The sequence below is a fragment of the Leptosomus discolor genome, chromosome 1, assembly GCF_034619465.1.
Source record: "Leptosomus discolor isolate bLepDis1 chromosome 1, bLepDis1.hap2, whole genome shotgun sequence".
NCBI lineage: Eukaryota > Metazoa > Chordata > Aves > Leptosomiformes > Leptosomidae > Leptosomus > Leptosomus discolor.
Genome location: NC_141391.1, coordinates 191,265,748 through 191,280,112, shown reverse-complemented (window position 1 = coordinate 191,280,112; position 14,365 = coordinate 191,265,748). Strand labels below are relative to the sequence as shown.

Genomic DNA, 14,365 nt, shown 5'->3' with positions numbered 1-14,365 from the left:
TCATAATTTTGACTGAATAAAATCACAAGAGTAGTATGGAAATGGATCCCCTCCAGCACAATCTGATAAGTAGATACAAGCCATCTTCTACATACAGGCTGTATGACAGGTCTAGGAATCTGCCAAATCAGGTTTTAGAGAAGTTCTGAATGAGAACAGCACAGGATTCAAATGAGTTTACTTTTAAGATGTAAACTTCCAAACACCTCACATTATATTGATGGTAGTGGTTACTTTGTTTTGACAACATTAACATGATGTTATTTTTCTTAAGCCTTACCATTTTTGCTTTTGTTCCTTAATGACACTTAGTAGTCAGAGCACAACATATCACAATAGCATTTCTTCTACCATCATACAAGAAACATGACTATAGAATAAAGTCAATACCCTCCTCAGAATGATTTCATATTTACTGTGCAGTAAATTGTTATTTGTGTACTTCACCCACTGGCATTATTTACTAGACGCTAGTTTAATGATCAGTGCATTAAATCGTTATTAACCAACTGATCATTAGCCTTGTTATAATACTTTAAACTCTTCTAAAGATTCCCAAAGTATCATGCAAGCAAAAAGAAATACAGAATATATTTGAAGATTTTTTCTTTTAAAAAAACTAAACCAAAACAAAAACCCCCAAACCAACCCCACAACCTCAAAAAAACCCATGCCAAACCAACCAACCAAAAATCACAATTTACAGAATTGAAATGTAAAGATTTCTCTCTTTTTAAGAAGTCAATCTGAATCTCATTGAACACTGGTCACGCATTTATGATCAAATGTTTTGTGTTTTCAAACATTATGCTCAGTTATTGAGCAGGTAGTTGCAACTATGAACTAGCTTAACAATAAAGTTTATAGCAGTACTGCTATAAGAAATTGTATTAACCTTCAGGGAGCTGGGCTAACGAGCTGCTCACCAACAGTTCATTTCACAAATGCAGTACAAGCTAAGTTTAAATAATAATCAGCTGGTCACAGTTTAACCGAAGTAGGTATTTCTAAAGACATTACATTCTTTAACAAATGAAAGTTCTCTCCAGCCTGACACGGACTAAAAGTTTAGTATACTAAACCTACTTCGTTACTTAAATAGCAGAGATATCTGTAAGCTACAGCTACAAAACATATGCCTTATATGATATGCATGCCCACATGTCTTGATGTGAGACAAGCACAGTTAACTTTTAAAGAAAAATATCATCTTAGGTAAAGTTCATGCAAGAGCAGTTGAGAGAAGCTAATTTCAAGTTTCCTTTCAGTTTACCAATACACTCAGCAAAGCATGCCCAGAATTTAAGGGTTAAAAATGTTTGGAGAAGATTAATATTCTTTCCACAGCTGGCATTAAGCAGTAGTCCTTTGTATATTCAAGGTTAAGTATTTGTAATGGTATTCCTTCTTCAAAAAAACCAAAAAAACCAAGACCATTTTAATTTCAGCTAGCTTAGTTTCTGTCAAACAACGTAATTGTCTATCAAAGACTGAAAAAAAAAAAAAGAGTACATGCGTCTTCTAAAAGAAAAGCCTAGCAACTGTTAATTCATGACTGATTAAAAACTGAAAGCAAGTTTATTCTCACATCACAAAGAAAAGTGGTACTTTCCTCCTTCTGCATTTAAACTCCAAGCTGTCTTGTGACTGCAAAGCTTATTATGCCAAGCTACAAAACCAGCTCTTACAGTGAGTGAGCTGCTAAAATATAAACTACATGAAATTCAGGAGAGTAATCAGCAATACAATTATGGATATACATGCCTTAAATGAAAGGACAGAGCAGACAGATACTCACCATTGAACACCTCATTGAATTCCCCGGGAGGAGCATGAATGATGAATTTTGCTGCTATACGCACCTTAAATACAAAAACAATTATGTGGTTGTATATACTTGTACTCATTGCTATTCAAACCAACGACGCATTGCACAGCTTCAATACCCAGACATGAAGTCGTACAACTCCCACAGTTTCATATATTTGTCACATTATTTAAACTACTCTGACTCTGTTACAAACACAGAATATGAAGTTCCACCTCTTCAACAGAAGAGAGGAGATTATGGAAGCAGACAGAGAAATCGAGTCATTCATGTTTTGTATTACTGGCAAAAAGAAGAATATTAATGTAACAAATAAAATCAATAATACCTTCACAATCTATTTCAGTTTTCAGTCCATGGATGCCTGGGGATCAACACACATTCCAAGAGAGCCAAAAACGACGATGAAGATACGTATGTGTTCAAAGCTTCTCCCCCAATTTTACTATACACCCTATGGTTCTAAACATCCCAAAAGGTCCACAGCTAGACAGTAATTGATAGATTACATGTTTAACAACAATGTGCTGACACTGAAGCATGTAATGTCACCTGCATCTTCCTGTAAGGCCTATTAATACCACAGCATCAGCAGATAAAGTTTAAAAAACCCCTTGAGAACTTCTTTAATGCAAGTCTTCAATCACCTTCAGCCACAACTACTTGCAGACAACACACACACACAAGCCAGTATTTCCACTAAAAAAAAAAAAAAAAAAAAAAGCACCTGCCCTGGCTTTCTCAAGCACTTGTACAGCTGCACACTGAGCAAAATTAGAAAGGTTATTTTTCTTTGTTTTCAGACCAGTTCCCTGAACCAGTTCATTGCACAGCTGCAGACACATGTGCTTAGAAAAGGAAGATAAAAGTGCTTTTTTTGATGTGAAGCAACCTTAAAACTTTTCAATTATTACCTTACCAGCAGAATGTCACTCAGCAGACTTGCCTCCATTCATTCTTCTTTACCCCTTAAACTGTTAAGGGCAGCCATTATAAAAATAAATAAATGTTTGTTGCCAAATTTAACCTGATAAAAGTTCCTTTCCTTTACACTTCACAATTATCTAAGTTCAGGAGACATTCAAAGCTGTCTTACACCCTTGATACGATGTTGCTGTCCAAACACAGGATACTACCTGAACCGTTGTTCCCATTTCTAACCTTCAGTTATGTTTCTACGGAATAAAGAACAGGGTGATTCAATGTCTGCACTCTCTGGGCTTCCTGTTTGAAATTAAGGTGTTTGAGAAGCACATACTCCATTAACAAATACCTAAAAATAACAAGAGAATGCTTTATGTTTACACATTTACATGTATTTGAAACTAAAGGAATATCTGAGCCTGCTAGAGTTCTTGAACTGGCTTATGAATAGCTTTTACAGTCGAGGGTAGCAATGTAGCCAGTGCTGGGGCCCCTGGTTCTTGACACAGCCCAAGTTTCAGACAGTGGTCTCCAGGAGAGGTGGTTCAAGCTTAGAGTGCCCTGAGAGAGTGCTTAGCTGCCTCGCTAGCAGTGTTCAAACCTCAAAGACATCCCAGATGACGAGCCCAGGCAATTTTCTGCTCCCTAACAGTCAGCACACCACCTCTCAGAGCTGGCTAATGGAAACAGAAAGGCTGTCAGTTCCCAGCTTTCTAAACGGAATGCTACATTTCGGATTGCAGACAGCCTTTATCTGCTACCTCAAATACCCAAATCAGAACTCCTCTTTCCATGTAAACATAGATTTGTATTATACTGAGATAATGCCATAGGGTTTACTCTTCTCAAAAGAGACAGAGAGGCAAAAGCATTTTCTTGCATGGCAGCTTATTAAAGCACTTGCAGAGGTCAGAAGAAAGCACGACTTGGATTGTCTCCTTTGACCCAAAGGAATGTAAGCTCATCTGCATTAGCTAGAGTACCCCAGCCACCAACCTGCACACTCCTGAGTGAGGACATACTCCATACCTCCCCTGCTGAAGCCAGGGCACTCTGTGCAGAGCCTACACAGCTCCATGTCAATCCAAAGAAATCTCAAGGACATGAAATATAGCTAATCTGCAGTACTATGAAAGCACTCATGAAGAAGGGCAAGAGATGCTCCAAAGCTCTATTACCAGGTCATTTTATCAAATGACCGATTGTTAACAGTCTGGGATCAGACTGGAATTTAGGCCTCACGCTTAAGGGCAGGTATTTAGTTGTGCTTTCAGCATGACTACCAGATCAAAGTTAGATGAAGGGATACCATTTCTTTGTTCCTCGACTTCAGGACGTGAACAGGACCGCTCACCCCTGCCAAGGCCAGATTAGCTCGGGAGAAACAAGACTTAAAGACATTTTGAGTTCTGAAATAAAGGGTCCATCAGCTCCACGATGGGCAGTAGCTAAACTAGCAAAATTAAGCAAAACTTAGGTGCCCACACTGCACTCTGAATGACCGTGTACTTTAAACTGGTAATATCTGTAATGTGAGATATTAAGTCCGTATTAAAACTAGAATTCTACCTCATTTTCAGCTGTTTTGGTAATGTAAAACTGGTTTTGCTTCTTTTTTCACTATCAGTAAGAACTATTCTTATCACTCAGATTAGCTACAGTATGAGTAACATCCACTCAGAAATATTCAATAGTAACAGATGTTGCCTCAGGACAGACCAACCTAAATATTACTTTTAATGAACACTTTACTAGTAAATTCAATTCCTCAATGAGAATTTTTTCAGTGTGATAATTCATCACAGATGCCACTTTTTATAGGACAGATAAACATAATCATGCAAATTCACAATGAACATCTCACCAAGAAGTATAAAGTATATTCATGCTTACAGAAGCAAAGAAACTAAGATGTCTTCAGAAGCTGAGAGTATGTCAGCAGCTGAGAGTCTGTCAGCTAAGACACTCCGCATTTTGCTGACCTGCCTTTGCGAAGGCCATTTAAAACTAATCCACTTTTCTTTAGCAGTTAAACCAAATTATCTTATCTATGGAGATGAGTATCTGAAAAAGCCGTATTTCCACAACTCATACATGCAAGAAGCCCGTATAAAAGAATTAAATCCAGTAGTCTCAACACAGAAGAACTGAAAAGCACTTACAGCTTTTTTTGCCACTGAGTTTTTCCGGAAACAAATGCCCTTAAGGAGGTTTCTGTTTTCCAAAACCAGACTGATACTGAAGGATAAATACACTTTCATGAGCCTCAATGAGATGAAGATCTCCCCCTTTTGGCAGTAAAAAGCCACTGGCTCAGCTATCACTTAAGGAAGGATAATTTAAACAAAGGGACGGTCCATATAGAATATGGTGTTTATGGGCAAATAAAAAAAGAATGCACATATAGCAAGAGACACATTACTTGCAATACAAAGTGACAGGCAAAAAACTCAGCTGCAATTGAGCTGAGATAGGAAGTTATTTTTGCTGAAAATTGCTTAAGAAAACATGTCAATCAGACGCATTACAGTTGAGACCAATGCTGGTTATTCAATACATTGAGACTTAAAAATTGATTAGAACTGATTCGAACAAGTCAAAACCAAAACAACACACTATTTTAGAAGTCTAAATGATAAAACCCTTTTCATTCAAGAGAAGTGCACCTTCACACATAGTACAAGAACCTTATAAGCCTATCAGCAAGTAACAAAAAAATTAGGTTTCAGTTGAGTATTCCTTCAGAAAACTCAAAGGCCAAGACTGAGAAGTAAGTTTCTCCACTTATTACTTTAGTTACTCCCAAAACACCACCTAAAGTTTAAGACAGTGTTTTATTGATGTAGTTTCCAGGATTTGATTTACAGATACCGTTTGCAGTTAAATGTCTGCAGAGTGGCTTGCAAGAAACTATAAACTTCAGAGTTCACTAATCCAGAACATCTGATCACCAATGGTTCACAAAAAATAGGTCTTGCAAAGAGCTTTCACCACCAGCCTGTGGAAGGCATTGCACATTTTAAATTCCTTGAATGCACAAAATCAATCTAAGTAAGTTTTCATGAAACATGACTTCATGCAGGTTTGAAGATTAATTTGGACAAATCATACAGAAGCTGAGAGGACTTTTAAAATTATTTTTTTATATATATATATCTTTTGAAACATTGAGAAGGGAAGCATACACTGCTGCAGGTGTTCTCAATTTTCACATATACAGACGTCACAGCCTTGCTTAAGTGGAAGTCTGATATCAGTAAGTAAGATCCAGCAAGATTTACTTTCTCATTTCAAGTGAGGCCAAGAGCTTTTTGATTTTATGAAGTAAACTATTCAAATTACGGTAAGAATTCAGACTGAGAAGCTTAGCAATAGAGAAAAGGACAGGTTTGTTGTAGTTGATGGGCATGGATTTTTGGCATAATAACGCCCAATTCTTCATTCTGCTAGAGACTAAAACAACTGGTCTAGCAACAAATGCCTACACTCAGTTACTATAGTATTTACAGTTTTCAGATGACACAGGCACAGAGGTAGTAATGTACAGAATGCTGTCAGTTTTGCCAAATCTGCCTTGTTTTCATACTTCTGCCTTTATTTCACAATCTCATTTCTCTCAAGGCATGACACCTATCACACAAATAGCAAAATCCGACTACTCTACCTTTTCCAGTCTGAGATATTCTGAGGTTTGTTTTATTTTAAAGTTGAACGCAGTGGCTTCAAATGCCCCCAAACCACTCTTCCTGTTCCTGGCACATCGGAACTGAAAAAGCCCGACCTTCTGCACTGTATGTGCCTATATATGGGCATGAATACAGGCTCCCAGAAGTGCAGGGGCTCCTGCAACACCACCCCACTGTCAGCTCCACTCTGATATGCTCATTCCCAATAATCAGCTAGGGTACACCTAACAATACTAGAGGCATTAAAACTTGAGTTAGCTTTTTTTTTCCCCCTTTCTCTTTTTCCCTTTTTAAGTTAATTGAAATCCAGCTGTATTTGCCAGGCACCCTGACAGCTCAGTCCTTCAATCAACAAGCCACACTGTGCAAAAAAAGGTGCTGGTAAGCAAGATACTGTGAAACCACCTACGTTGCCATTACTCCTTCTTACACACCACTTATTTCAAGTTCAGCTGTGAACTCCTTGCGGCAGGGAGACCCACCCTTCTTCTACACACATAACAGGTTAAAGTTTACTGCTCCACAGCAATAAAAATGAAAGAGTGAAGTAGATGTCAAAAGCCCTTTTAACCTAAAAACGGCATGACAATTTGGAAGTGGGGGGGAAAAAAAAAGTAACAGAAGACCTCCACAATACGTTTCCACTCAAAGACAACTTAGCTGCTAATCACAGGAAAAAAAAAAGCGTTTCCAGCAGTTACTTTTATCAGTGATCACAGGAAGTCTTACAGCAGGAACAAGGCACTGTGTATCATGCATTTATATTCTGTATTCCTGAGAGCACCTCTGCTTCCTTATAAAACAAATCTCCCACTCACAGGAGCCCATGTTCAGCAAAGAAGTACATGGGAGATCACATTTGGGAGAAGGGAGCTCTTTGGTTCAGCAAAAAGTCCATTGCCCTATTCCCAAAGCGAGGCCTTCTGCCATAGTGCTTGTTGGTTCAAAGCCTTTCTGCAGGCGAGTAAGCAAACAGCAGTGAACCCTATTTACAGGTTGCTACAGTGGTTTCTCACAATTAGTCCGTAGTTACAGAAATATTAAGCTGATTTTAACCAAGTTAAGCTGATTCAAACTAGGTAAGTTCCAATCCTCCCAAGACCCCGTAATTCACATTCACAATAACGTGCAAGTCATCCCGGGATGCTGCTTGTACTACCTGGAGCGATACTGGACAAAAGACTTGCCTAGCTTTATTGAGTTCCGAGTTGGATTCGAACTCATGTTTTGAGTCCATTAGGCTGTCACTTTGCAATATGCAGCTTTACTTCCTAACGCACAACAAAACCGCTCTAACATCTTCTACCAGTCCAAATTAATTTTGCATTGATATATGTAGCACAAAGAACAGAGTCTAACCTTCAATCATTTGCAAGGTACGATGCCTGATGATCTAGCAGTACTGCAAACACCAATGTTGTTTTCGAGTTTGCAAACCTTCAACATTTAAACAAAATGTAACTGGCTTCTCCTTTGGATGGACAGATACTTTGCATTATTGACTGCAATTGCTTATTAAAATCTTAGGTCAGATACTTCCCAGGGTGTTACATCAGCAACTACAATGCATCTTTTAAAATAAAAAAAGAGCTGAGGGTGTTTTTTAAGTGTCATAAACTGACCTAAGACCATGCTGCTGCTGCCACCAAAAGGACTAATCTCCTTGCTTCCTCCCAAATAAGTGTGATCCTCCCGTGATCCATTTTTACAAATGGATCCATCCCAAATTCCCGTGATCCATTTTTACAAAATCCTTTGTATCACCAGTGCTCATCTATTTATGTGAGCATCCAGAGAAGCAAACTGATCTAGCTAAAGAACAGCTTTAGAAGGTGCTAAGAACATAGCAGCCAAGCCACCTATCAAGAGAGCCTTAAATAATCATAGCTTCTTGCTGCTACCAGTTTAGTGAGGCGAATAAGCCTTCAAGCAGCCAAACAAACTCTGAGAACGTATATGTGAAGAAGGGATTATCCCACATCAGCAGCAAACTGTCTTCTCAGCATGTCATGAAACCTCTACCCACACCCACGGGTACAATTTCAAATAGTGAAGAAGCACCCTGAAGCATGCAGCATCTCACACAAATATGGAGCAAAGGCAACAACTCTGGTAGAGCGGGAATGGGTATAAAAAGTAGTGTTGCAACTGTTTTCCTACCAAGCTCCATTTGAAAAATGCACTGTAGGATTCAATTCACTTCTGCTTCTGGGAGAGCTGAGGCAGAAAACATTACAAAAATGTGGTGCTGTGGCACAGGAAAGGAGGGGCACATTCCATGCCTATGGCTTTGACTGAACAGGCATTTCCTTCACGGTAATAGCCTGAAGCTGGACTCTCAGTGACCTGCTCTAGGTGGTCCTGCTCTGGCAGGGAGGTTGGACTAGATGGTCTTTCGAGGTCTCTTCCAACCCCTAATATTCTGTGATTCTGTGAAGCGGCATTGCCTCTGTAGAACAAGTGTCTTCCTCAATTAGTTTTAATACACAAGTATTTAAGAGTATGTAACTGTACCAGCACTTAATAGTAGTGCAAAAAGTAAGTCTTACACAGCGTGAGGTATCATAGCTGCATTCTTTCTACCTGAAGAATGGACCTGGATAATGAGATCTATTTTCACAAAAATAACCATTTTGAAAGGTGTTGATTGTTTCACCGTGGGGCTTTTCAGCAGCAGTGTATCCAGTGTATTCAGCAGATCCATCTTAAGATCGCTTTACACACCACATCATGTTAAGATAAAGATTAAAAAAAACAAACCCAGAAAAGGACTTCTGAAAGTCATTGTATCAGGTACAGATAGCAAAGAGTAATATTAAAGTGATGTATGTTACTTGGGTAATACACAGCTCTAACTAGAAAAAAAAAATAGAGAAGATAAATCTCCCCCCATGTCATTTTGCAGTTACTTTTATTACTCCTGACTACATCTAACTGGATGCCTTTTTGTGTCATGCACTTCTCATTTTAATTCAGAAACATATTAAAAGAACTGTACTGGTTTCAAATTAGTGGAACAAGAACGTTTTGTTTGTAGACATTAAAGGACCAAGATCAACCTGGAACTTTAGCTTCAGCTATCACCACCAATTACTAAATCTCTGAACTGAAAAAATTTGCTTGTAATTATTATACAGGCAGTAGAATACATTATAACATTTTTCCCCACATCTGTATTTCTCTGAAAGCCTATGTCTTCTCAGCAGTTGGCTGGAAAATAAATAAGCTGAGTAAACCACATACATGCTGAAGTGATTTTAGAATTATTGATAGCGTTACATGTCCCAAATTTGTCATACAGAATATTCTTCCTGCAGCGTCTTTACTGCAAGTTTTTATCTTTAATGTAGTAGGTCCTTTTTCCAGTTATGTACAGGAAAGCTCATAATATGAGCCACCAGCAGGGAAAAAAAACCACAATGCAAAACCAACCAACCAAAAAAAGAATATCTCAGGTTCACAACTCAGAAGTCGCTTTCAATAACCAGGAAAAAAAAAGGAAAGGAGAAAAAAAAAAAGGAAAAGGATGAAAAGGAGACGTGTCCAATAAAGTAGCATTAAGTTCCAGTCTCGGGAGACTACGCATTGGGTGCTTTAAAATACCAATATCTCAAACTCCATCATTCTTTGGTACCTCCTATTTCATTGTAAGGTCAAACCCCAACATACATAATCAACTCAAGAAACAAAATATTGTTTTGGGAAGCATGCTAAAGGCTAGCACTCCCTTTGCTAAATAGAAATTTCACATGATTTGACAAACGTCTAATGCAGTCATTGGTCTGATGTAAATTTATGAGTAAATCTTATCCACAGAACATTTAGAAGCTGCGCAATTGCATACCTTGCTTACAGATCAGACAGACAACAGATAACAAACATAACCCCCCCAGCTTTTCCTTGCAAAAGTCATTCATTGAAAACCGAAGTGGTAAAACTTTACACATAGTGAAAAGCAAAAGCTTTAACTTTCGTTTGAGAAGTAAAAGGTGTAAGAAATGGCTTCACAAAGAAAGAAGCCGATAGCACCATCTCCCACATACAGAATCAAGATGTCTCTTAGCTCTACACGTGCTCCTCAGTTGCAGCAATGAGATCCCTCTTTCTTGGCACTCTTCACAGAGTGTTATCTGCTATAACCTAAAAGCACTTGGTTCACATTTGCAAAGCATTCTTTCACCACAAACCCTAATTTTTTAAAGTGATCCTTCCTATTACTCCAAGACGATTATTTATGATTAGATACTCCAAGGACACCAAGCCTGGATTCAATAGTAGCAGGGAGAGAAAAGGAACAATACCAGAGCTTGCCCTATGAAAAATGCCTTTATCAAAAGTCATAGAATAAGATGCCACCTTAACTGTACACCTCCCCCTCCCAATTCCAGGGACTTAAAATTCTCCCTCAAAGTTACCTATTAGTTTGAAAGTTTTAATGCCTTCTGTCAAGTTAGGAAAGTATTTGAAATATTTTACATTTTAAAAGCTTCTCAAGAATAAAAAAAGTAGTTTCCATATGCTGAAAAATTTGCTTTCATTTCTTTCATTTCAAACGCCTTTACAGCCTGCTTTCAGAAACTGGAAGTGAATATTATACAGTGCTGCCTGAAAAAAATACACTGATTTGTTAAATATGGCTAAAACCTTTATCCTATTTCTCTTCGGCTGCCAAAACTGAAATCAACCAAAGATGGTATTTCGCTGCAGATGTGTAGGTTGAGGACTGTGTTGGTGGGCAACAGAACCTCATTTGTTATATCATAAATTATTGTGATATCTCTGGTTTCATTACTGGATTTGCCAATAATTTGTTCTATTACTCTTCTCTATTTTTGGTTCATTTGGTTTCTCATATTTACTTAAACTGTGAGGTTTCCTGGGTAGCAGCTTCCGCAAGACTTCTGAGAGCACAAAGGCAGCAAGAACAGGGCTTTTGATGGTCCTGAGGTGCCAGTGCATTATAAATGCATGATTTATAAAGACATGTATGACACAGTAAAAGTCAGAATCCACAAAAAGTACCTGATTTCTTCAAACTACTAACAACAAAAGAATATACGAACTGCAGTTTTAGAAATCGCTGATCTTATATTTAGAATAACAAGTTTCATTTGTATGTATCTTCAAGCTTCAGGTGTTAGTTTTAACTCACCAAAAATGTAGACAATTTTGCTTTGCAAAATAACTTTCTATGGAGGTGCAGAAAGAAAAGATGAGCAGCACTAGTCACAATTAAATATCGGGAAAAGTTTCTGACCATGGGTGTAGTCAAACATTGCAACACATCACGCAGGGAGCCTGTGCCGTCTCCGTCCTTGGAGACACCCAAACCTCAGAGTGCAAGTCCCTAAGCAACCTGATCTAAGCTGGCCCACTTCGACCAAGCAGAATTCGAGTTACCTCCAGAAGTTTCTTCCAGCCTGTATGACTCCACAAATAAATGAAGTTATTATTTGCAGTTATGCATACAGTACATGACCATTTTCTCAGTGTTCAACCCTCCTGTAATTTCCCAACACAGCGATTTAAAATTTCTGTTCTGTCCTTCAACCTCCAGGTATTGGCCCATTTTTAAAAAAAATTAATTCCTAACTCAAGACCACACACTATGATATCTCAGCATGTACATAAAAATCTTAACCTTGGAAGGAGCGCTATGCTCAGAATTACATGTCAGTCTGAGAGGCACTCCCAACTTCCTTATTCTTATTAAAGAATTTCCTCAAAATGTTATCAAAGTGTAACCACCAAGTTTAACCTCACCTTTGTAAAAACAATTCCTTTCACACAACTTCTGTTACATTTCACTTGTGGAAAAATGTTAAATTTCACAGCTTTGATAACATAGTAAATTAAACAGAAGATACGCTTAAAGAGTAACTGAGTTACTTCACATTTATGGTTGATGAAGGTTTTTCAACCTTTCATCAGAACCTGCTAAAGCATTTCCAGTTCCATTCCAAATTTAGATTCAAACAACAACTAGAAAGCTCACAAGGTCCTCCTGCTAGACACATCAGCAAAGCTGCACTTTTAAATATAAAACAACACGTAACACTGATGAACTACAAGGAATGGGCATTAAAGACACTTGCAAAACTTTACCTTAAGTCTACCTTACAGATTACAGTGCAATTATACCCAGAAAAGGCTATTCAAACCCTGCTTCTACTCCAACGCATTCTGCTTCTAATTATCTATGGTCTCCAAGTCTCATTCAGGGCAATTCTAAAAGTCAGAATTCAAGATCCTTCAAAAACAAATGATTCAGAGCACATGCGTTGCTTTAATATATGCAAAGATTGTTAAAAAGTAACAGATTTTGTGAAAGAATTCTGTTACTGCTCCCAAAGGAGTTTCAGGGAAAAGGTTTATGTTTGCATTAAGGCAACACCTGAACTTCCCACACCAGTGGGCTTGTACGTGCAGGTGCAATCTGCTGTCAATGCACTACATTTTTTACACACACGAGAGAATGCATTTCACTGGCCTAGACTTTTCACCTCAAAGCACTGACTAAAGAAACAAGTTTTCCTTAAACAATCTGATAAAACTACACCACAGAGTTTTGTTGGTGCAAGACAGCCATGTTTATTACTTAGATTTGTAGGTTTTGACACCTAATTTAAGACGTTACAAAGTTTAACTAATACACCAGGAAATACCTGGAAGCAATGCTGGCTCACTGTCATAAATGAGACTACTTCCTTATCAGAAGAGAAATTTTGCTCTAATTACAGCAAGCTGACCTACTGTTAAACCCCACCTTCCTGAACAAGTGGAACTACTGAGACATAACCTTACTGAAAGAGGTGTGGTTCTTTTTTTTTTTTTTAAACCATGTTTGACAATTCCCATATTTATATGCTCAACACTTTAAATAAAGAAAGAGCTAATTTTGCATTGAAAAAATTATGTGGTATCCTTTCCTACAAAAATTCTCCCCTTTGCTCCCTGGAGGCATCCCAATTTTCTGAGGCTTTAATCTTGATATCAACATAGCTATTTAACTCCTGTGCTCTGTAGAGAACAGGATTCATGCAAAAAAAAAGTCTACAGTAAACACACCCCTCTGAGTCACCAAAAATGGACTGCAGAACACTAGTTTTATGATTTAAATAGTTTGTCGTTTCCCATTTCTGCTGTTGTTTGTTAATGAATATTTACATTAGTAAATGTAACTTCTACAGTAACATCAGTACCTTCTGTTAATCATTGCCTATATTCACGCAGATAAATTTTAGCTTTTATATTCACACTAATATGCTCATTAAAAACATTTTTATATACGCTTATTAGTTTGACATAGCCACAGGTAGGAAAATAATTTATACAGAAACTGAAATAAAATCAAACTGCAAAAAATGGTTACTAGAATTTAACACAATTAATTCAAGTGTGCTGGACAAATAGATTTTGCATTCAAAACTTGTTAAGTGAGGATGCAATACCTGCAGGAAGGGCTGTGATGACTGCCCACTGCCATCTCCCTTAAGAGTTCAGGGCTTCAAGACTTCCACTTCTCACACCTCATTTTGGAATCATGGACTGAACCAAACATAAACTTAATTTTTCTACCTATCTAAAAGCTTCTGAACTTTCAGTCATCTACACGAATAAAGCAACTACAAAACACGATGTCTCACAAAAGCTGGTTTTAGCACTGGAAAATCTCAGGTACTGGATGCTAAAGCCAGTAACTTTCACTGGCAATAGCCCAATTTTCGGTCTTCGAACATACACAAATCTTACATACTGTATTTACTACAAATAGTTCTCGGATTTTTTTAAAAAAGCTTTTTCAAATTTATCCTCACACTTAGTATCATCACTTTGAAAGATAAGCAAGGCTTCAGTAAAATCTCATGCTGAAATGTGACTCTAAGCAACAAGACCAGGGTCAAAACCAGTTACGCAATCCTGCATA

The 14,365-nt window shown here is 37.8% G+C and overlaps 1 protein-coding gene across 2 annotated transcripts in view; it reads right to left on the bottom strand.

The window, feature by feature from the left end:
* The window catches only part of CAPZA2 (capping actin protein of muscle Z-line subunit alpha 2), a 30,001-nt gene that overhangs the window by 12,982 nt on the left and 2,654 nt on the right, over positions 1-14,365 (bottom strand). Inside the window, exon 2 of one of the 2 annotated variants that reach the window (XM_086473072.1) lies at positions 1,799-1,862. In XM_086473072.1, coding sequence (XP_086329198.1) covers positions 1,799-1,862 — 64 coding nt within the window. Of the gene's footprint in view, positions 1-1,798; positions 1,908-14,365 lie in introns of those variants that run through there. The other variant, XM_009953181.2, reaches the window with a different exon arrangement.